At 40.4% G+C, this 21,895-nt stretch overlaps 1 protein-coding gene across 1 annotated transcript in view; it reads right to left on the reverse strand.

The window, feature by feature from the left end:
- The window catches only part of LOC114663791 (transmembrane protein 245-like), a 101,879-nt gene that overhangs the window by 71,362 nt on the left and 8,622 nt on the right, over window positions 1-21,895 (reverse strand). The window contains 4 exon segments of the mRNA XM_051935564.1: window positions 2,732-2,836; window positions 3,313-3,336; window positions 3,910-4,079; window positions 13,443-13,643. Of these exon segments, the coding sequence (XP_051791524.1) occupies window positions 2,732-2,836; window positions 3,313-3,336; window positions 3,910-4,079; window positions 13,443-13,643 (500 nt within the window).

The raw sequence follows: 21,895 nt of genomic DNA on the forward strand, positions 1-21,895 counted from the left end.
CACGACAGACCGATGCAGAGCCCGCATTACTGCGGATGCCGCACCGATCCGCCTGTCAATCTCACGCTCCATTCTTCCCTCACTCGTGAACAAGACCCCGAAATACTTGAACTCCTCCACTTGGGGCAGGATCTCGCTACCAACCCTAAGAGGGCACTCCACCCTTTTCCGGCTGAGGACCATGGTCTCGGATTTGGAGGTGCTGATTCCCATTCCAGCCGCTTCACACTCGGCTGCGAACCGATCCAGAGAGAGCTGAAGATCACGGCCTGATGAAGCAAACAGGACAACATCATCTGCAAAAAGCAGTGACCCAATCCTGAGTCCACCAAACCGGACCCCCTCAACGCCCTGGCTGCGCCTAGAAATTCTGTCCATAAAAGTTATGAACAGAATCGGTGACAAACGGCAGCCCTGCCGGAGTCCAACTCTCACTGGAAACGGGTTCGACTTACTGCCGGCAATGCGGACCAAGCCCTGGTACCGATCATACAGGGACCGAACAGCCCTTATCAGGAGGTCTGGTACCCCATACTCTCGGAGTACCCCCCACAGGATTCCCCGAGGGACACGGTCGAATGCCTTTTCCAAGTCCACAAAACACATGTAGACTGGTTGGGCAAACTCCCATGCACCCTCCAGGACCCTGCTAAGGGTGTAGAGCTGGTCCACTGTTCCGCGACCAGGACGAAAACCACACTGTTCCTCCTGAATCCGAGGCTCAACTATCCAACGGATCCTCCTCTCCAGGACCCCCGAATAGACTTTTCCAGGGAGGCTGAGGAGTGTGATCCCTCTGTAGTTGTAACACACCCTCCGGTCCCCTTTCTTAAAGAGGGGGACCACCACCCCGGTCTGCCAATCCAGAGGCACTGTCCCTGATGTCCATGCGATGTTGCAGAGACATGTCAACCAAGACAGTCCTACAACATCCAGAGCCTTGAGGAACTCCGGGCGTATCTCATCCACCCCCGGGGCCCTGCCACCAAGGAGTTTTTTGACCACCTCGGTGACCTCAGTCCCAGTGATGGGGGAGCCCACCTCTGAGTCCCCAGGCTCTGCTTCCACATTGGAAGGCATGTTAGTGGGATTGAGGAGGTCTTCGAAATACTCCCCCCACCAACCCACAACGTCCCGAGTCGAGGTCAGCAGCGCACCATCACCACCATATACAGTGTTGGCACTGCACTGCTTCCCACTCCTGAGACGCCGGACCAGAATCTCCTCGAAGACGTCCGAAAGTCGATCTCCATGGCCTCCGCAAATTCCTCCCACGCCTGAGTTTTTGCCTCAGCAACCACCAAAGCCGCATTCCGCTTGGCCTGCCGGTACCTATCAGCTGCCTCCAGAATCCCACAGGACAAAAGGGTCCTGTAGGACTCCTTCTTCAGCTTGACGGCATCCCTCACCGCCACTTTCCACCAATGGGTTCGGGGATTGCCGCCACGACAGGCACCGACCACCTTACGGCCACAGCTCCGGTCAGCTGCCTCAACAATAGAGGCACGGAACATGGCCCATTCGGACTCAATGTCAATGTCAACCTAAATATTATAGATAAGATATCGAGCGTCTCCGATATCACATATATTATAGCCATTACGATTGACAGGCCAGCAGCAATAAATACGTACAATGCAAGAAAAACTGTATACAGTAAAATGTGTGTACAGTGACACTAAACGTACGTACATGTACTAAGTACTGTACGTAGAAAATTAATTATGGTTACTCACCAACAATGACACGACGACTTGTCCGATAACGAAGAGTTTAATTTTTCTGCACAAGAAAGGAGAGCGTTACAGCTCTTATAAAGGAGCCTCTTCAGGCGACTGTGTAGCACCGCCGTTGTTCTCCTTCCGGCAGTCTTCAATCCAAATCCCTAAAGCAGATTCCATCCGGACTACCGCCTTATTACGTCCACTTACAACTCGTTTTGTGCCCTGGTTAAAGGACACTGAGGCCGTAGATCTTATATTCTTTTCCTCCTTTTTAAATAAAAAGAATCGTGGACTCATTGATGCCGTAATGGCGTCTTACAGCGGTGTAGCTGTTCCCTTCCTTCAACATATCCAAAACTTTTACCTTTTTGGCAATCGTTAGCATCTTCCGTTGGCGCTTGGGCACGGCCCCTGAAGCAGTAGCAGGAGCAGATCATTTTGGAGCCATAATGAAGGGCTTGACTATGCACAAAGATAAACACAAAAGAGCACAAAAGTTAACTCTTTACACAGTGAAACACGTTGATGCTGAATGAGCGAGACAAGACTTCCTGGTTAACGCAGCGGAATCGAATTCTGTGCTCCGTTGCTGAGCCAATCAGCACACAGGAACTTGACTGTGTGCTCTGATTGGGTAGTTTCTCAGCCATCCGCCAATAGCGTCCCTTGTATGAAATCAACCGGGCAAACCAACTGAGGAAGTATATACCAGAAGTAAAAAGACCCATTGTCTGCAGAAACCCGCGATGCAGCGGAAAATCCGCGTTATATATTTAGATATGTTTACATATAAAATCTGCGATAGAGTGAAGCCGCGAAAGTCGAAGCGCGATATAGCAAGGGATTACTGTACTGCTTCTTTTAACTGGGGTTGCTAGAACAAGGCTCATTCTGTGTGTCATCATCATCATAATAATACAACTATTAATTCCTGTCACTTCTAGTGTCACAGCCATGCCTACCTCAACATGTAAACAGAGCTGGGTAACAGTCTGATGTATCTGTACCTTTGCCGTAAGCAGCAGGGCCAGTAACAACGTTCCCATGACAAGAAGAAAGATGATAAAGATACTGATCAGTTTGTCTACTGACTTCTCCAACCAGCCGATAATCTGTAAAGACATACATACTCTTAGGGAGAGCTGAAGATAATGAGGCAATTGTTATTTTATTTAGTTCCTTTAATGTTTTAAGCAAAGTTCATTATTTTCACATCAAACAGTGTACAGATGAAGTCATACTTTAGATTGTACTATAAGCATGTTGTGGCATTTGAACAAACAATGCGTTCATAGAGGATTGTGAAGCTCCAGTGACTGACAGCTGGAAATGGAGGAGACAGATTAATTGCAGTCACTTAATGACAGTTTATTTTCTATTTAGCCTTTCACTTTAGGCACCATCACAAATCACTGTTCTCTTAAACACCAATTACCATTTTGTCCAGTGTTAATTTCTTATACCTGATGCTAACTGGCCATTTTATATTAAACTAATCGTACACAACAGTACCTGTATGTTGTCATATCTTTACTGGATATATTACTGAAATATTCAAGGTCAAAAAATGAAAAAAGCAAAAGTGAACCCTTTGATTTAGCAACTAATGCAACTCCAAACAGGAGCAGTGACCTCAGCCAAATGCTTTACTTAAATGCTGATCAGACTTACGGTTTATAGGAGTTATGGCAGCCCATTCCTCTTTACAGGACTGTTCCCATTTATTTATATTTCTGATATGACTGTATCTATGGCTTGCGTCAGATCAAGACACAACATATCAATAGGACTTTAAATTGGCTATTTACGAAAGCTTTTTTCACAGAAGTGTAAATTAAAAATACGTAACTTGCAGGTTAGACTAAAAACCACTAAGTACCACAACACAAAAAGTTCAAGGTAATCATACCTTCTGTGATGGTAGGCCAGTCAAGGTGTTATGCCAGCAGTAGAAATATGGAAACAATAGAACTGTACATGTAAAATGCCTTGTAATAGTGTTTATTAATGTCACAAGGTTGCTGGTTCAGTATCCACTACTGATTACAAATCTATACTACATTATTCAAAGAAGAACACCCCACCCTTTAGTATTCACACTGTAGCAGTGTGGAAAAGTACAATCATTGTGAATTACAAGTTTCTCTAAATATGTGTCAGAAAAATAAATGAAAAGGGAACTTACCTTGGTGTCTGCTTTTATGAGAAAGTACCAAAGCCCTTTAATGGGTCCAGGGACCAACCCATCCTGCCGTTCCTTTACAAACTCCTGCATATCTGCCCATAGGGAAACCAGGGTGCTTTTAGTGAAGCTTGTCAGCCCCAAGTGGAGAAACAGTTTCTTGAAACTCCAGACTGCCATAAAAGCAAAGATACAAACTAACAAATAAGGACAGTACATGGTGAATGACATTCTAAAAATTGCAACTAGAATTTAGTAAACAGAAGTGAGCTATCCCAAAAATGCATTGATGTTACTAAATTCTTTTTAAATGTGTAAGCCTGTCTCTGCTAATGACAATTTGTTATTCTCTGAAAATTTCAATTATGAAATTGCTTTGTTTTTTACCTCTAACTACTTGTTTGATTGTAGAAACTAAGCTATTTTCATTACTGTAAACAGTATTATTTTAGGGCTGTGATTTCATATATCAATTTAGAGATAGGTATTAATTTAAAAAATTCTGGTTTGAATTTTATGAATATCATTACATCAACAAAAAGCCCATCGATGGGCTAGTCTTACGTAAAATCTACTGTTTATTAGACATTTATGTTAACTTAAGGGAGAAGGGTGCCAAATTGCAACAGAGTTCTGCAGAGGACTATTTGAGAAATGAAGGGTTCTTTTTTTTTTTCATTGGACAAAAACCTTCACATATAACAATGGAAGCTGTCCAACCAAAAATCCTAACAGGCTACCTTGTGTGAATTAACACAAAGCTTGAGTCCAAATATTTGAAACTTTCAATTTAGTTTCAAATATTCTTCTACCCCAGATCTCTATATATACTATATACTGTAAGGACAGCTCCTAAGCTTTAAGTTTATGTGAATAAAGAAATTCATAGAAGCAGCATCTAGAATAGTAGCTTGTTGCCCTCTCCTGGATTTGAAGATATAGTCCAGACCATCATATCTTCTCTAATATGAATCGCATTCTTAATCGTCAGTCATGATGGCTACTGTTTCAACAAGTAAGAATTAACTGCAACCTGGATGTGATCTGCTCAGGTCATACCCTAGGGAATACTAATTCATGGCCTGAAGCCCACCAACATGTACAGCAACTCCTAGCAATTTTTCTGCATTCATGTCAGTAAATGGGGGAGTCATCCCTTTCTGACTTGATCTTTCTCACTCTATTAAATATATATTTTCTTCTTGAATGAAACACAGACCAGAGATTTGGAATGGAACAAAAATGGTACTCACCCGGAAAGTCAAACATCCCAGAAATTTTATTATCCTTGGATGCAGAAAAAGCATTTGATATAATTGAATGGAACTACCTTTTCACTACATTGGAGAAATTTGGGTTTGGCCCGAACATTTGTGCATGGATCAAACTACTGTATACCAATCCAGAAGCTTCAGTTTGTATTAACAATGTTAATTCAGACTACTTTAAACTAGAATGTGGTACCAGACTAGGATGCCCCTTGTCACCACTACTTTTTACAATCGCCATTAAGCCACTGGCAGTTCACTGTCAAAATGCTTGTGAGATAAAGGGGATTATCAGAGAAGGACTTGAACAGAAAATTTCTTGAAATACAGATTATATGGTACTGTATATATCAGACCCACAAAATACTGTGCCTGCAGTCCTAACAGCACTTGCAGAATTTCAAAAGATTTCTGGTCTCAGAATTAATTTATATTAAAATAATAATAAAAATAATAAAAAAAGTGTGCTCTTTCCAGTGAATTCTCAAGCACACAATATTAGATTGGACACCTTTCCTTTTATCATCGCAGATCAGTTCAAATACCTAGGGGTAAACATTACAAGTAAACATAAAGCTCTTTATCAACAAAATTTTGCTGTCTGTATGGAAAAAAAATCAAGCAAGACTTGCATAAATGGTCAACCGTTCATCTCACTCTAGCTGGAAGAATTAACATTGTTAAGATGAATATCCTCACTAAGCTTCTCTTTTTATTTCACAATATTCCAATATACATCAATAAATCATTAAGAAATTAGATTCAACCATAACCACATTTATTTGGAATTCAAAATATCCATGTATCCAAAGAGCAACCCTATAAAGGCCAAAGAGAGAAGGTGGCATGGCTCTACCTAACTTTCAATTTTACTACTGGGAAGCAAACATACAAACTATAAAAACCTGGACATTGACACAAATAGATGAACATGTGCGGACTTGGTCTGCAATAGAAATAGAATCCTGCAGTTCCTCTTTCTATTCCTTGCTTTGCGCCCCAATAAATGCAAATTATTGCCAATATACTAATAACCCAATTGTGCTTCACTCACTTAGAATATGGAACGAATGTAGGAAGCATTTTAAGATAGAGAATCTTTTATCGTTGGCACCTCTGCACGAGAACCACCTTTTTCAACCCTCGCAAACATAAGCAGTTTTTAATGTCTGGAAAACATTTGGGCTTAAATCACTTAGAGATCTGCACATAGACAATGTCTTTGCATCCTACAAACAATTAGATTCTAAATTTAACTTTCCAGCAACACATTTCTTTCACTATATTCAAATTAGAAACTTTGTTAAACAGAACCTGCCCAATTTTCCTCACCTCCCACCTCCCTCTATGCTGGAAAAAATATTGCTCAGTTTCGAGGATTCAGACAGCATTTCTGCAATATATAAAAATATTTTACAGTCCCTCCCCTTTTCAAAGATCCAAGAGGACAATGGGAAAAGAATCTCTCCCTCAACATATCAGAAAAGGAGTGGAAGGTAGCAATGCAGAGAATTCACTCAAGCTCCATATGCGCAAAGCATACAATTATTCAACTCAAAATTATATATCGAGCACATCTGTCTCACCAAAACTGTCCAAAATATTTCCAGGGCAAGATCCAACCTGTGAACGCTGCAATCAAGTTCCAGCCTCACTGGGTCACATGTTTTGGGCCTGCACCAAACTAACATCATTTTGGACCAAAATTTTTAAATGTCTGTCAGACAGCCTTGGTGTCCCAATCTCTCCTAACCCACTAACAGCTGTGTTTGGTGTTCTTCCAGATGGGCTTAAAGTGGAGAAGGACAAACAAACAGTAATTGCCTTTATTACACTATTGGCACACAGACTTATTTTGCTCAACTGGAAGAATCCTAACTCTCCCCTTTTAAGTCAATGGGTAACTGATGTTTTAAATTATTTGAAATTGGAAGAAATAAAATTCTCACTTCGAGGATCTGTGCAGAAATTTTTTAAAACCTGGCAGGATTTCATCAATAACAATTTAGAATAAGCTTTTAAAGCACTGAGGAAGCAGATTCTCTCTCTATTCTCTTTTTTTTCTTCTCCATTTATCTATATTCATTTATTAATTTATCTATCTACTCATTTTTACTAGGTTTAAGTTTTATTCTGCTGCCCATGCTCTCTTTCTCAGGGGTTGGGGTTGATTTGTTTTTCAATCCTATTCTTGTAAAATTGATCTATTTGTATGGAATGTTGTGCGATTTCAATAAAATCAAAAAATTTTTTAAAAAAATGGTAAACTCTAAGTGAAAAATAACGTAATCATCTTTATTTGCTTTAGAATAGGCTGCAGGAGAGAGAATGTAAGTGCACTATTCACAAAGTAAATGCATTAGTCTTGATGGTGTTCTAGAGACATGTCTACTAACAACACAGCAGTTTATGTTGTCAACCAGTAAAACATTGTGCCGAGTATAGATTCATTTGTGGCTCCCAACATCCATCTCCAGGCTGTCCTTAGTGTTAATCTCTTAGAGAAAACAAAGCTTTGGATGTACCGTATGTCCAATATCTTAAAAGTCAAAGCATGGTGTACAAGGTCAGCTGCTGAGTAAAGGACATCATCAGCAATCCTAATATTTCAGCCAACAAGGGGGTTCTGCCCCCTGCTCGCTTCGCTCGCCTACCCCCGGCGTTTTGAAGCAGTGCCCGCTGGGCAGCCACGTGTGAGGATGACGCACGTTTAATACGGAGCGTTCGCCTGTGTCACTCTGGGGCCCCCCACTGTTAATACGGAGCTCCGTCCGTACTATTATGTGGTGCATTGTGGAGTACTGCGGACCCCGTAGTGTTTCCCGTTTCAGTTTGTATCTCGGTCAGTCGAGCTTTTGTTTTTGAAGCTTTTCAATTCCGGTCTTCATTATCTGTAACCTGCTGTCCATGTGTTTGGCCCCCTCGTTTAACCTGTTTATGACGTTTTAGTTTGCTTTCTACTCTGTCTTTCATTTGTGATCTCGCTTTATTCTGCTTTTGTTTCAATGACACCTGGTCCGTGGTGAATATATTTTCCCTTTTTCGAGTAATAATTTTCATTTGTTTGCGATACTGTGATGTTTATCGTACTGTTAATAACGCATCACTGTAATGTGATTCACCTATGCTGTATAGTTTGGACGTGTGAGGATGACGTATGTTTAATACGGAGCGTTCGTCCGTGTCACTCTGGATCTCTCCACTGTTACTACGAAGCTCTTTCCGAACTATTATGCGGTGCATTGTGGAGCACTGCGGACTCTGTAGTGTTTCCCGTTTCACTTTGCATCTCGTTTAGTAGAGCTCTTTCTTTTTGGAGCAGTGCTTGCCTGGTCTGCGGCATTTCAGACGCACGTTGTAGGCGCCTGCGTTCATTAATTATATCCAGGCAGGCGCATGTTTGTATCTCGGTCACTCGAGCTGTGTTGTGTTGAATCCGTGCCTGCTTTGCCCACGCAGTTTGAGACGCGCGTTGTAGGCGTCCACGTTCATTAGATCTGTCCACGCGGGCTCGGTGTCGAAGCTGTGTTAGTTGTTGAGCTGTTTGGTTTTGGAGCCGAGACAGTTTTGCTTCCGCGGTTTCAGACGCGTATCTGTACCATCTCGGGTTTGATGTATGAACCTTTGTGGACTCCGTAGTGTGTCCCGTTTCACTCTGGGGCAGGGCGTTGATTCCTCTTGTTTTACTATGTCTCCTCCTGCGCCTTCACCACGCATTACTGCCACTCACAATATGGCGGCGATGCCTGCGCCTTCCGTATTATGTCGGTTTTTACCATGCTGTGTAGGCGCCTTTGCCTTTTGTACTTTACCGCGCCTTCCGACGCACGATGTAGGCGCCTGCACCTTCCGGGTCCGCCTCCGCTGTGTGGTGTGGACGTTTAACTGTCGTTGTTTCTGCCTTTATATTCTGTATCTCGGTGTGCATGTGTTTTGTGCCCAGGTTTTTTTGAAGTTGTTGCATTCCAGTTTTCATCATCTGTAACCCGCTCTCCATGTGTTCGTCCCCGTTCTTTAATCCCTTTATAAAGTTTTACTTTGTTTCCTACTCTGTGTTTTATTTCTGACCTCGCTTTATCCTGCTTGCGGCATGTCACACGGTTCGTAGTCTCTCTCGTTTTACTCGGGGGGGGGGGGGGGGGGCTTTGTTCTGTAACCTGCTCTCCATGTGTTTGTCCCTGTTCTTTAACCTCTTTATGACATTTTACTTTGTTTCCTACGCTGATGATTTGTAGTCTCTCCCGTTTTGCTCTGGTGCGGGCGGGGGGGGGGGGCTTTGTGTGGCGCCAGCGCACGTGCGTAGTCTCTCCCGTTTCACTCTGGGGGGGGGGGGCTTTGTGTGGCACTTGCGCACTATGTCTTTTGCGTCCACGGGCAGGTCCCTTCGTCCATATCCGGTTTACCATTCTCGTTTACTAATATGGATAAGGCTTTCCTTAAAATGCTATGGTGCAGACACAGTTATTGTGTTTCAGCCTGGAGTTCTGAATTTCTCATCTATGTCTGTTTAGTTCATTTTTTATGTTAACATTATCGTTTATTTAGTTTCTTTGGGTCTATATGTCTTTTTCCATGTGCCATGTGTTTTGTGGATGGTCCATCTGCCCATCACCATCAAGCGATTGCCCTTAGCCCCATAAAAACTAAGGAAAACCCTCAGGTCCTCTCAGTTCACTGAATGTGCTTACACAACGAATATAAAAACAAACATAAGGAATAAAACAAATAATAAACAAAAGTAACGTTAACATAAATCAAAGACTCAGTAATGAACAAAGAAGAATGAAACAAGAATTTGAACCCCAGCCAGGTGAGGAAACCTGGCTGAAATACAACAGTTGGATTTCTACTGTTTGCACTATTTTTTCAGCTCTTCTTTTGATTTTTGTATTGGAACTAAGTTTGCTATGGGACTTTCTATTTTAGGCAACTCCTGCTTTGCTTTTTGTACTCTTCAGAGCTTCATTGTTACAGAACATTTTTGTAAAAATAAAACTTTTTATTTATAAAGATTTTATGTTTTCCCTCTTATTACTAGCTGGGGTTTGATGGTTTCCCCCACCTAGTGAGCATTTTGAGTGATTTGAGACTTTTGTGCTTAGGAAGCCCAAGTTCACAACAACAGTTATGAACACTGTAATCTGTTGCTCTGAACAGTTATTTCTGAGTAAGAAAAAATAAAATGTTTTTTAAAAAATAGCATGCAGTAGGTCTTTTTTCATGTATAGTATTTACAAAGTAAAAATATTCCACATTTCCCCCTGAATTTTGTTTTGTCACACTTTGGAGTATTACTGTACAAGATTAACAGAAATAACCTCTCGCCTCTTCAAATATTGAAGAAAGTCAATTAACAATTTTTAAGAATTTAATTAAAAACTGAATTATTATAATTTGATTTAATTGATAGATGAGTAGTGGAGGATAAATCGCCTTCAAAAAACTTATTCAACAATTTAGGAGAATGAAAACTGACAGCTGAGTAATGCAATTTTTGCTACATTGATATCACAGATCAAAAAAGTATTGGATTAATACATTATTTGGATGTACTAATTATATGCATAAAAATCAAGGACACCCTAGCAGAGGATAAGAAGTGTCATGTTCTCCTTGAGCAGTTAAATGTAAAGAAAATCAGTAAAGCTGGTGGCATTCTTCAACATTTAGGTATATACAGTACTGTGCAAAAGTTTTAGGCAGGTGTAAAAAAATGCTATAAACAAAGAATGCTTTCAGAAATATAAATAATGATTGTTTATTGTTATCAATTTACAAAATGCAAAGTGAGCGAACAAAAGAAATATCTAAATCAAATCAATATTTGGTGTTACTACCTTTTGCCTTCAAACCAGCATCAATTCTTATAGGTACACTTGCACAAAGTCAGGGATTTTGTAGGATTATAGTCAGGTGTATGATCAACCAATTATACCAAACAGGTGCTAATGATCATCAATGTCACACGTAGGTTGAAACACAGCCATGAACTGAAACAGAAACAGCTGTGTAGGAGGCTTAAAACTGGGTGAGGAACAACCAAACTCTGCTACCAAGGTGAGGTTGTGGAAGACAGTTTCATGTCATGGCAAGATTGAGCACATCAACAAGACACAAGGTAGTTATACTGCATCAGCAAGGTCTCTCCCAGACAAAGATTTCAAAGCAGACTGGGGTTTCAAGATGTGCTGTTCAAGCTCTTTTGAAGAAGCACAAAGAAACAGGCAACGTTGAGGATCGTAGACGCAGTGGTCGGCCAAGGAAACTTAGTGCAGGAGATGAAAGGCTTATTACCCTTCGAAATCGGAAGATGTCCAGCAGTGCCATCAGCTCACAACTGGCAGAAACCAGTGGGACCCAGGTACACCCATCTACTGTCCGGAGAAGTCTGCCCAGAAGTGGTCTTTATGGAAGAGTTGCAGCCAAAAAGCCATACCTCCGACACGGAAACAAGGCCAAGCGACTCAAGTATGCACGAAAACATAGGAACTGGGGTGCAGAAAAATGGCAGCAGGTGCTCTGGACTGATGAGTCAAACTTTGAATTATTTGGCTTTAGCAGAAGGCAGTTTGTTCGTCAAAGGGCTGAAGGGCGGTACAATAATGAGTGTCTGCAGGCAACAGTGAAGCATGGTGGAGGTTCCTTGAACTTTTGGGGCTGCATTTCTGCAAATGGAGTTGGAGATTTGGTCAGGATTAATGGTGTTCTCAATGCTGAGAAATACAGGCAGATACTTATCCATCATGCAATACCATCAGGGAGGCATATGATTGGTCCCAAATTTATTCTGCAGCAGGACAACGACCCCAAACATACAGCCAAAGTCATTAAGAACTATCTTCAGCGTAAAGAAGAACAAGAAGTCCTGGAAGTGATGGTATGGCCCCCACAGAGCCCTGATCTCAACATCATCGAGTGTGTCTGGGATTACATGAAGAGACAGAAAGATGTGAGGAAGCCTACATCCACAGAAGATCTGTGGTTAGTTCTCCAAGATGTTTGGAACAACCTACCAGCCGAGTTCCTTCAAAAACTGTGTGCAAGTGTACCTAGAAGAATTGATGCTGTTTTGAAGGCAAAGGGTGGTCACACCAAATATTGATTTGATTTAGATTACCCTTTTGTTCATTCACTGCATTTTGTTGACTGATGAAAAGAAATGATTAACACTTTCTTTTTTGAAAACATTCTTTGTTTACAGCATTTTTTCACACCTGCCTAAAACTTTTGCACAGTACTGTATATGTGAATGGATTCCTGTCCAGGCATAGTTCGTTCCTGCCTTTCACCTGGTGCTGCCAGGGAAGGCTCCAGCTCCCATGCGACTCCCGTGTTTTGTTGAGGTAGGGCCCTAGTGTGACCTGTTTACCTTTACACTCTTTATCATGTAGACCTCAAAAGAATGCTTCAAATCCCATACCCTTACCACACTGTCAGGTACTGTAGCACTTCCCAGTTTCTTTCATTCTATACCTCCAGGCACCTATATACAGAACCTGAACAGGTTGGGCAGAAAAAGTTACATATTTATTTATGTTTAATAGATAATATGCCAAAAGTAATAAAAAATGTACAAATGAGAGTGTTGGCAGTAGTAGGCTACAAGGTGGCTCACAGTCTTATTATTTTCTGGTCTGGCATGGCCCTTGATTCAACATGACCTTTTTATGTACCCACAGAGAGAGGTAGTGTTCTCCTCCATGGATGGAAAAAGGCAGTGAGAGACTGGGTTTCTTTGTTACCTCTGAATTTATCTTAGTCAAACTTCCTTGGTATACTTCTAAGACAAATAGGATAAGCTGATTCGCTACTTCATACCAAACCTATTCAGCCACAACTCAGTTCTCTAGTCCAATCTCCATTCTAGCATAGAATTTTTTCCTGGAGGGGACATCATAAATTTTACCTATCCCTTCCATTCTTTTAAAGTTTACATAATAAAGAGAATATAATGGGGAATAATGACCTTATCACAATAAAACACCTTGTAATTGATTAAGTGAGCTGAACATGCTCTAATTTAGTGTTGAGCAGTGAGGCTTTAAGATGGCACAGAACCGGAATCAGTTCATCACTAGTATACCCAGATCTGAATGTCGTGGAATTTGGAACTACAAAGTGAGCTTTTTGTCCAAGACCAGTAAATGGGTCATGAGTAAATAGTAATCAGCCATTTTATTCATACTTGACAACCATCTGCTGTTGCAGATTTAAGTTGAGTGGATCACTGAATATTATATACCAATAGCACAATGTGTTCTACATTACCAGCAACAGGGACTGGGAGCAACTGTAGCAACCACAAATTCAGCCACATCTGCACTGTGATGATGGCCCAGACCAGAACCACAAAATAGATGTCACTTGTGCTCTTCTTCTGCAGAGATAAATAAAACTCGGGTCGTGACCGGCTGCTGGAGGATGACAGTGAAGATGAGGCTAGGCTTGAGGGGTAAGTTCTGGGAGAACCTGGAATGTAAAAGAAAGTGCGTTTTAGATAGGGATGCTCCAATTGATAAAACACTGATCTAAATCCGCTATTTTTCACTAAAAAAAAAAGACTTGATTGGGGATTGGTAAATTGACCACAAAAACTGATTTTTTCAGGAGCTGCTTTTCTAAGCGTTACAGTAATTTAGTTGCAGTGCTAATTAACGCAAGGTATTACAGTAGCTGAGCCAGCACAAATCTTTTGTTTCAGCGTAAACAAAGAGCAGCAAGTTGAGACTTGTTTTACAAGAGAGCTTAGCCTTTACGTTAAAAGAAGTGGAGCAATAAACTGAGAAAAAGGAATTGGAGGGGTCGTCCTGTGCAATTAGACAAACAGCAAGACAAGCTACTTTAATGAATTCAGACCTTTTTATTTTGTCATTTAAAAGAAAACAAACACTGTTTGAGACTGGACAGAGACCTTTTTTGGCTTACATTTTTAATTGGAAAAAAGAAAATATAAAGCAATATTCTTGTTAACTTAACAGCAAAATACGGGCTTTACTTATAAACGTGTTAAACATGTTAGTCTTGTGTCATCTTTGTGAACAACTTATGAACATTTGATACATTTCCAGCTTTTTAAAAGATTTGTACCTGTGTGTCGTACAGCAAAAGTTTTGTTAAAAAACAAGTACTACATAATTAAAATAATAATCCATATGTATAATGACACCTCACATTTAAGTTGTATTTAATTGCCAGTATCAATTGATTGATTGTGTGAGTGTCTATATATACAGTAGAGTCTCGCTTATCCTACCTTCGACATTCCTTATTATCCGACGTCCCACCACAAAAAAAAACCAAAAAAAAAAAACGCATCTATCGGCAACAAGAACTGCAAGTTGCGAGCGTGAGCGTAGTCTATTTTTTGTTGCTCCTGACTCTACTGCAGCTAATTACAGTGGAACCTCGGTTTGCGAGCATAATTCGTTCCGGAAATGTGCTCGTAGTCCAAAGCACTGGTATATCAAAGCGAATTTCCCCATAAGAAATAATGGAAACTCAGATGATTCATTCCACAACCCAAAACTATTCATATAAAAATGATTAAAACAAAATATAAAGTAAAAATACATAAAACAAATTAACTGCACTTTACCTTTGAAAAGAATCATGGCTGGTGTGAGTGAGTTTCTAAACTCTTGTGGGATTCCACCCAACGGGACGACACGTGGAAGAGCGTCCCAAAGCAATGGCAGTCTCCCAGCGCTGTAGCAGTTCGCCGTAAAAGCGAATCTGAAAAGATCGTGGACATGCTATAAGTGCCTGCCGTTGATGGGTGATACAAGGAACAAGGAACATTATAAATGCGCAGGGCACAGTACTACTTGGCCACGACCCTGCCTGACTGTTGTGTCTGTGTATAGGAGAGTGGCAGATCCTGCTACAATAAATAACCGCGCAGTTGCTGTTTCAAGCTGAATAAAGCTGGTGTTGCTAAAGTACTGAGACTCAGCTTCGTGTTTTCAGGTGCAAGACGGGGACTCACAAACACACACACACACGCAGTCACAATGCTGTAGTAAATAGTATACGCTTGTACGGATGTTGACTCTATGACTGATGGAGTTAAGGCTCTAGAAACTGCAATTAAATACATTGAGCAACAAGAAGAAGCTACAAGAATCGACAATGATGTTGCAAAGATGGCGAGTCTTGGTAGCGAAGAAACGGCATTTGTCAGGAAAGCAGACTATGATCAAAAATTTCTTTAAATCATCACAGGACTAAACTTTTTAAGTACAGTACATACTGTATTTAACTTCAGACAATTCTGTAACTTTTCTGTTGTTTTGTTGTAAAACATGATTATTAGGTTCGTAATGTGTAAAATTATAACATAGTTTGACATTTAATAGGCTTTTTCTTAACACCTCCTATTAATCCGACATTTTCGCTTATCTGACGTTCTGCCAGCCCGTTTATGTCGGATACAGGAGACTCTACTGTATTTTGTTAGAGAAATGATGTAAACTACTTTTTTTAATTAAGCCTTGTTTCAGATGGGGTGCATTACAGAAAAAAAATATAAATAGTATGACAGTTTGTAATTATGTGAAGCATTATGAATACATATTTTTGTACATGTTTTATTAGTTAAGGTATGTATTTTAAGGAAATGTTATTTATTTCAGTATTTTTCTGATCATGATTATGAGGCTTATGAGTAATAAGCCTATAGAATTTAATTTTGTAAATAAAAAAATGAAAAGTTGACACCTGTAGTCTACAGTTTAATTATAAAAATACACTTTCATATAGGACATAAGGTTTCTGTGTGTCTGGTTATGCAGGAGCTTAGTGTAAAAAGTTTTTTAAAGGAATAAAGGAAAAAAAATCTGAATCTGTGTCAGAATTGTCCGATCAAGTAACAGTGATCGGTGATTGGTATCGTAATTGAAAAACCTGATCACAGCATTCCTAGTTTTAAACCATGTGGTCCACACAGTGTATCAGTGAATGTCCTATGACATCTAACAGGGAACTGATGTCAACTAATGTCAAGTTGGCATGTCATGTTCTTCAAATGGATTCTTTCTATAAGGATATGTGTAACCAAGTATATCAGGCTCTATCAGGTACTCATCAGTCCTACTTTCATTTGGAGAATTGAATAAAGCACACCATTAGCAACATACAATGCAAGAGTATTCAGAATCAGGACAAAATTACATTCTAAAAGTCCATGTAGAAATATCCTGTTATCAAATAAGAATGAACTGCATATCCACTCAAGTCAACTAATAGTAAACGGTGACAGCATCAGTATAATAGCAGATATACAGTAAAATTTAAGAAAGAAACAGAGCAAAGCTTTGGATGGAATTGCAGTAAGTGATTAACCTTCCTAGACAGAGAACACCAATTCACCATTTTGGATCTATGCGTTCGACCGCAGGAGTTCAAAATGTTAAACATATTTCATGGGTACTGGATAAAATTATTCACGCAGAATTAGGGGTGCACGATCTGACGATTTTAGATTGTGATCGATCTTAAAGACATCCACAATCTAATTTTCAAGAGAATCGTACAGATTGTGATCTTTTATATTCTTCTAATACTCAATACTAATGGATCCATGCCAAGACCACAAACCAACAGAATGATTCTCACATTGTGATTGGCCAAATTATATGACGCGTCCTCACCACAGCTTTCTTTTTTAAGGAGCTGAAAACGGTTCATAGCGTGCAAGCAGCATGGCAGATGAGGAGCTTGTGCCAAAGAAGGGCTCGACATCAGTAGTGTGGCAGTGGTTCATCTATGCACAGTCAGATACTGCACAAACCAAAGTTATATGTAAAATTTGTTGGACAATGGTCGGCACTTCGAGAGGCAATGCGACGAATCTATTTAATCATCTTAAACTGAGACACCCAAAGGAACATGCCGAGACTGTTTCAGTCCGGTCAGTACAACCCCACTCATCTGTATCTCGCATGGTTGTGAAGCATAAACAGATGTCATTGACCGATGCATTAGAGCAGTCGAAAAAATATGATAAAAGTGGCAAATGATGGAAAGCAGTCCACATTCTACCTAGCTAAGGATATGGTACCTTACTAGAGCCGGTTATACTTCCTGAGAAGGCTGGTGTCCTTTAACATCTGCAATAAGATGCTGCAGATGTTCTATCAGACGGTTGTGGCGAGCGCCCGCTTCTACGCGGTGGTGTGCTGGGGAGGCAGCATTAAGAAGAAGGACACCTCACGTCTGGACAAACTGGTAGGAAGGCAGGCTCTATTGTTGGTATGGAGCTGGGCGCTTGACATCTGTGGCAGAGCGACGGGCGCGTCAGCAGGCTCTTATCAATTATGGAGAATCCACTGCATCCACTAAACAGTGCCATCTCCAGACAGAAGAGCAGCTTCAGCGACAGACTGCTGTCACTGTCCTGCTCCACTGACAGACTGAGGAGATCGTTCCTTCTCCACACTATGTGACTCTTCAATTCCAACCTTGGGGGGGTGGTTGCTTTGGGAGGGGGTAAACGTTAACATTATACAAAGTTATTGTCTGTTTTTACCTGCATTGTTATCAATCTTTAATTTAATATTGTTTTTTGTATCAGTATGCTGCTGCTGGAGTATGTGAATTTCCCCCTGGGATTAATAAAGTATCTATCTATCTATCTATCTGGTACCATTCAAAGCTGTAGGCAACATGAGTTTTAAGAAACTGATGCACAATATGATCTTCCAAGTCACAAATACTTTTCTGATACGACCATTCCGCATATGTATAGCGATTGCCGACAGAGGGTTGCAAAGCAATTAAAGAACGGCAAATTTTTTGCAACAACGAGTGACTTATGGTCTGAGTCTGACCATCCATTTTGTTGACGACTGGAAGCTAAAAAGTGCACATCTTCAAACTAATTACTGCCCCCGAAGACCACACTGGGGAGCTAATTGCTCAAGACCTGAAGGAACCACTAGAGTCTTGGAGTCTAAGTGAAGAGTGAATGGCCTGCATGGCCACACACAGCAGCGCAAATATGGTGAAAGCCTTGAGGCTCAACAACTGGAACTGCCTGCCATGCTTTGGGCACAGACTGCATCGAGCCATAGGTGAGTAAAACGGAATAGGCTATATGAAATGCTGCTAAAATAGTTACAGTAATCCCTCGCTACTTCGCGGTTCACTTTTCGCGGATTCACGACTTCGCAGATTTTATATGTAAGCATATCTAAATATATAACGCGGATTTTTCGCTGCTTCGCGGGTTTCTGCAGACAATGGGTCTTTTTACTTCTGGTACTTGCTTCCTCAGTTGGTTTGCCCAGTTGATTTCATACAAGAGATACTATTGGCGGATGGCTGAGAAGCTACCCAATCAGAGCACGCAGTTAAGTTCCTGTGTGCTGCTGATTGGCTCAGAGACGGAGTGCTTCATTAACCAGGAAGTCTCATCTCACTCATTCAGCATTAACATGCTACTGCTTCAGGGGCCGGTGTCCAAGCACCCAACAGAAGATGCAAATGATTGCAGAAAAGGTAAAAGTTTTGGATATGATTGAAGGAAGGGAACAGCTACACCGCTGCAGGACACCATTACAGCATCAATAGTCCACGATTCTTTTTATTTAAAAAGGAGGAAAAGCATATAAGATCTAACGGCCGCAGTGTCCTTAACCAGGGTGCCAAAACGAGTTGCAAGTGGACGTGATAAGGCAGTAGTCTGGATTGGAATCTGCTTTAGGAATCTTTGCAACAAGGTCGACGACGTCATGACCGCCTACAAGCTGCTACGTGTACTTCGCTATACAGTAAGTGTAAACTTATCTACCGATTTCATATTGCTTAGCAGTTGTCCCTGTTATTAATAGAGTAAAGGGTGGGTTGTAAACAATACAGGGAGGGTTTGAAAACGTCCAAATACACGTTAAATAATTAAATAAATATGGTGTCCCTACTTCGCGGAAATTCAGTTATCGCGGTCGGCCTTGGAACCTATCTCCCGCGATAAGTGAGGGATTACTGTATATCTATATACTGTAGCTAGATCTTTGTTCTGCCTTGTAATACCATTTTCATTATTTCAAATGACAAAATTAATTATAGCAAAATATTGATTAAATTGCTCAAAAGATGCAACAGGTCTGTTTATTTTTTTCATAAATTCAGTTGGTCTAAACTTAAATTAACTACCTGTGTATGTTTTCCCCCTTTCATACAAAAAAGTACAATGGATAAATGAATTCAGCGTGCAACATCACTGTACGAAAAGTTGTTAGTGCTTTCTCCTTTAGTTGGAAAAAGCAGTGAGAGCTAACAAAGACAAACGTGGAGCTGAATCTGCCTCAGCAGAAGCAAATAACAGAGTCTCCAACATGATGGGGGGTCCAGACTCAAGATGATTAAAAGAATCCTTGAACAGGAAGCAGCCATTACACAGGTTTTAAAGGCAGACAGAAAAGAAATGCACCTCGTGCCAACTTGGCAAGATATTGACATTTTGGAGTCAATGAAAAAGGCCCTGAGCCCACTCAGAGATTTCACAGATACACTGTCAGGTGAGAACTATGTTAGTGTGTCTTATTCAAAGACAGTAAGAGTGTCTTGAGTGTGGATCCTGAGGATACTGACTTAACAAACATGATAAAGGAAACCATCACACAGTATCTCAGTGAAAAATATGGCGACCCAACAACAGATGACATCCTAGACATGGCGTCCCTTCTTGACCCAAGGTTTAAACTGAACTACTTAGATGAAGGAAAAAAAGAAAGGATTAAATCTTGAACTGTTTCTGAGATGGAAGTCCTTCTGGCAGCATCCATAGCAATATTCCATCCAACAGTGCCTCTTGCTGCATAAAGAGCAGAAAATAAAGAACCCAGCAAAAAAAAAAAAAAAAAGAAAATTTTAGGTAGCCTTCTCAAAGTAACCAGTTCCTCATCCACTGGCCTAACTGCTCCGCATTTGACAAACTTAATAGAGACAGAACTGGCATCATACCTCTCAATACCTGAGGCTGACAGCGAGCTGGATCCCTTGGAATGGTGGAGAGTGCACCAGGGAAACTTTCCATGGGTTGAATGCCTGGCAAAATAAAAGTATCTTTGTATCCCAGCAACCAGTGCACCATCAGAAAGAGTGATTAGCACAGGTGGCAATATTGCCACAAGACAAAGGGCTGCTCTGAAACCCCATAAAGTGGATCAATTAATTTTCCTTACCAAAAACCTGTGATTGAGTAAGCAGAAAATCATTACATCTAATTTTTTTGATTTTTTGGAAAGATTGCCCACCCCTACGCAGAATCATAACTTTTAATTTAAGGAAGAAATGTGCATTTTCATCTGGACTAAACACTATAATGGAACTCAAATCTCCAGAACTAAAACCCAGAAAATTAGGGACCTGTGATTTACACATTTCAGTGGCATTTCTACCATTAAGATATAAGCAGTCCTGGCAGTAAGAGATTGCAATAAATGGCCTGTTTTGATGTTAAAGAAACTACAGACTAATTTGACTATTTGAATTATTTGGAAATTAATTATAACTGTCCATCCAGCTATCCACTGATCAATCTATCATCTTGTGATCCCATTTAATTCAATTTCATACCTTTGGTTGTGCCAGAGCCTACCACAGCATCATCGAAGCAAAAGGTTGGACAATTTCTGCATGCCTACCCATTTAAGGACAAAATTAAAAATTATTAGGATTGCAAAAAATAATAATATTAAATAGGTAATAGTTTTAAGGAAATATTATCAAGTTTTAAAAATTTTTGTCATTTGCTTTGTTTTAGCTTAAAAATTGTGGTGGTGTCATTGCTGAATTTTCCTGTATGTGCGTACAGACTTCTGTAACGTTAAAATTAACTTACCTAACTAATAACATCTGTCCTTCTTTGCTAGTGACCAATGAGACATGCAAGTTCCTGCACACTTCACATAACAAAAAATCATCAAACAATGGGATGAAGGTGCCTGAACTGTCTCAATTGACATCACATCATTGTGATACCCACTTATATCATCATCATTTGATGAAATACCTCCATATAGATTTAAATATTAAGTAAACGAAGAGCCTCACAACCACCCACAATCCCAGGAAAATCTATTGGCTTTAAACTGCCTAAGCCCAAACAGCAACACCTCAACTATAGAATCACTTTGAGATATTAGAGAGAAAAAAAAAGAAATGCACAAACCACAATATCACGGAAACAACATTCTTACTACACACACTAGATGACTCAAATACAAGAGTAATAACTACCACATAACTAGGTGTTTGATAAACAGAGCCGGTAAACAAATGAAAAACAATTTTCTAGATACATACAAGTTTGTGCACCAGGACTCTATGCTTTTTTGAAACAGAGGAATCAGTTAATCCAAAAATATTCTTGGGCTATGACGTTGTTACACATATAATTTAATTTGAATTTAACCAAAATGAGCAGGTTTTATAGTTTTATGTATCACAGCTGACTTATATTTCTTGGTTGTCGCATTAACAAGTATAATTTATGTCCACGTAAATAGATTTTACCAGAGGAGTAACAGAACAATTAATCTTCAAGTTCTGATGTTCTTATTACAGGCATGGAGAAAAAGCCAACAAAACTCCTCAACAGACAGATAAAAGGAAAACAGACTAGCATAAGGCAAACATTGTAACAGACAGCCGGGGTCCTTGTCTGGCCGAGGCGCCTCTTCATGGAGAGGATGGGGGAGCAAGCATGGGCGGAACAGCAC

The sequence above is a fragment of the Erpetoichthys calabaricus genome, chromosome 13, assembly GCF_900747795.2.
Source record: "Erpetoichthys calabaricus chromosome 13, fErpCal1.3, whole genome shotgun sequence".
Classification (NCBI taxonomy): Eukaryota; Metazoa; Chordata; class Cladistia; order Polypteriformes; family Polypteridae; genus Erpetoichthys; species Erpetoichthys calabaricus.